The following is a 2883-nucleotide window of genomic DNA, read 5'->3' on the forward strand; positions in this document are numbered from 1 at the left end:
CTTCGACGCGGCGACGCGCGTGCCGACGGACGACGTCCAGGCGTCGACCTCGACGGCCGGCGGGTCGTCGTCGACGAGCTCGTAGACCACGGCCGCCGCCGCGGACCGGCCGTCGGGGGACGTGACGTTGACGGCGAAGACCCAAGTGCCCTCGCCGAGGTCCACGCCGTCGAGGACCACGGACGCGCCGTCCGCGGCGCCGCGCACGAGCGCGTCGCAGGCCGGGTCGTCGCAGCTCCAGGCGAAGGCGAGGCCCGCGTCGGCGCCGTACGCGCCGTCGACGTCCTCGTCGTAGGACTCGGACGCGTCGAGCTCGACGGCCCCCGCGAGGGGGAGCACGCGGTCGCCGCCGAGGACGATGGCGACGACAGCCGCGCGGCCCACGGCCAGGTCCACCGTCGACGTCACGTTCGTGCCCGCGGCCGCGTCCTCCGCCGTCACCGCGAGCGCGTAGGCCGACGCCGCGTCGAGGCTGTAGGGCGGGAGCTTGAAGTAGCGCGGGTCCCGGGACGTCGACGCGAGGCCCGTCGCCTCGAGGTGCCCGTCCGCGGCGACGCGGCTCAGCGCCCACGCGATGGTCACTGCGCGGTCGGCCATGGGCCGGCCGTCGCACGACGTCGCGAGCGCGTTCGCGCGGACGCTGAGCGCCTTGGGCCGCGTCGTCGACTGGACGACGCCGCCGACGATCTCGAGGTTCGGCGGCGTGTCCGTGCGGATCGCGACGGGGAACGGGTCCGACGGCGCGCTCGCGCCGCCGAGGAAGTTGGAGAGGACGAGGGACACCTCGAGGCCCGCGGCGCCGCCCGCGGCCATGGCGATGAGGTCGTCCGACGACGCCGCGAGCGTCGGCGACCCGGCGCCCGCGTTCGCGGCGGCGAGCACCGCGGCGACCGCGGCGCGCGCGGCGAGCGTCGCGTTCGTCGTGTTCGCCGACGGGACCCAGTCGTCTCGCAGCACGAGCGTCGCGTTCCACGCGTAGGCGAACGGTCGGCCGCCGCTGCCCGTCGACTGGGACGATCCGACAACGACGCCCTCGCAGACCGCGGCCGTCGTCGGCCCGTCGAGGAGCGCGACGGGCACGAGCGGCGGGTCCGGCGGCGCGGCGGGCGCGGACGACGCGTTCGCGGGGCGGTCGCAGTCGCAGCGCTCGGCGCCGGCATCGCAGGCGCGCCGCACGGCGCCGGCCGCGAGGGTCACGTTGCCGCCGGGGACGACGGCGGCGCTCGCGACGTCCGCGTTGACGGACCTCGCGTCGATCCAGTAGCACGTCGCGCGGTCCGCGCCGTCGAAGTCGAGGACCTCGGCGCAGGGGAAGCGGGCGCCCGTCGTCGCCGACGCCTTGTCCGTGGGGCCGTCGAAGGCGGCGACGAGCTCCGCGCCCGTCGTCGAAAAGTCCGCGCGCGCGAGGCGCGGCTCCGCGGGGACCTCGCCGCGCGCGCGGAGGACGGCGCAGGGCGTGACCGTGGGCGTAGAGCTCGGGCTTGCAGTCGTCGGTATCACCGTCGGCGCCGGAACCGGCACTCTGGTGGGGCTCCCCGGCTGTGGAGACGGTGCGGGCGTCGGTCGCGGCGTCGGCCTCGCGGACGGTCTCGACGTCGGATGCGGGCTGGTCGGGTGCGAAGAAGGTGCCGCAGTTGGCCTCGGTGTTGGCTTCGACGATGGATACGCCGAAGCAGTCGTTGGGAGCGAGGTAGACGGCTTCGGGCTCGGCGCGATCGACGGGGGCGCCGACGGCGCGCTGGACGGCGTCGACGTCGGTGATGGCGCGGGTCGGGCGCCTACGTTCGCCAGAGATTTCATTTTTCGAAAGGGATAAATAAGATGCAGGGACGCTGCGACGCGCTCGGCGACGGCGAGGGAAGCGACGTCGGCCAGAAAGTCGGCCCGCTCGTTGGATTGAGCGTTTCAACGATGGTGGTCTCGACGCTGACGACCGACTGGGGCGAGATGAAGTCCTGCGCCGCGGCGGACTCTTCCAGGCGTCGGGAACCCGCCATCCAGCTGTCGTCCGTCGTTTGCGCGATGCGATCCGAAGCCCAATCCCCCGAGTCGACCTTCGATTGGAAGAACGCGTTGAGCGCCTCCTTGACCGTGTAGAGCGTCGAGCCGTCGTCACGCGAGAAGAGTGACGACGCGTACGCCGTGAATCGGATCGAAAACAGGGCGGTGACGGCCTCCCCGGGGTCCGTCGCGTTTGTCCCATTCGGTGAGCACATGGCATCGATGCTGGCGAGGCTGTCGACGCTGTTGGCGCTGGATCCGCTCTGCGCGATCATTTCGTCGACGTAGTCGTAGACGACCGCCTCCTCGATCTCATCGATCCGCGCGCTGTAATAGTCGTCGCAATAGTCTTCTGCCGTTGCGTAGCTGGCGTCTGCCGTCTGGGTGTAGAGAGCTATTTCCAGGGACACCGTGTCCCGGGTCGGCGCGGGCGTCGGCACGCCGCTGGGAATCGACGTCGGTTGCGACGAGGGCGCGGCCGTCGTGGGCGTCGACGTGGTTGGCAGGGCGGTGGGGGTTGAGGAGGACGGCGCCGACGACGGTGGAGCGCTCGGAGCGGGGATCGGAGCGCGGGACGTCGGCAGCTGGATCGGAGCCGGGCTCGGCGCCGGCGACGGCGACGGGATAGGCTGCAGCGATGGTTGAGGACTGGGAGCCGGGATCGGCGCCGGCGACGGCGACGGGATAGGCTGCAGCGATGGTTGAGGACTGGGAGCCGGGATCGGCGCAGCAGTTGGTGCCGGAGACGGATTCCATGGTGCCGCCGTTGGCATAGGAAGAGGCCTCAGGGATGGGAACGTAGTCGGCGCCGGCGCCGGCGACAGCGTCGGTCTTGGCGCGGGAGCGTTGGTTGGGATCCCGGGTGCCACCACCGGCGACGGT

At 72.5% G+C, this 2883-nt stretch overlaps 1 protein-coding gene across 1 annotated transcript in view; it reads right to left on the minus strand.

The window, feature by feature from the left end:
• AURANDRAFT_72040 (hypothetical protein) overlaps positions 1-2883 on the minus strand; it is a gene marked incomplete at both ends in the record, with an annotated part of 15215 nt that overhangs the window by 5855 nt on the left and 6477 nt on the right. Inside the window, one exon of the mRNA XM_009040935.1 lies at positions 16-1425. Within this exon, the coding sequence (XP_009039183.1) occupies positions 16-1425 (1410 nt within the window). The remainder of the gene's footprint in view (positions 1-15; positions 1426-2883) is intronic.

The sequence above is a fragment of the Aureococcus anophagefferens genome, assembly GCF_000186865.1.
Source record: "Aureococcus anophagefferens unplaced genomic scaffold AURANscaffold_17, whole genome shotgun sequence".
NCBI classification, from domain to species: Eukaryota; class Pelagophyceae; order Pelagomonadales; family Pelagomonadaceae; genus Aureococcus; species Aureococcus anophagefferens.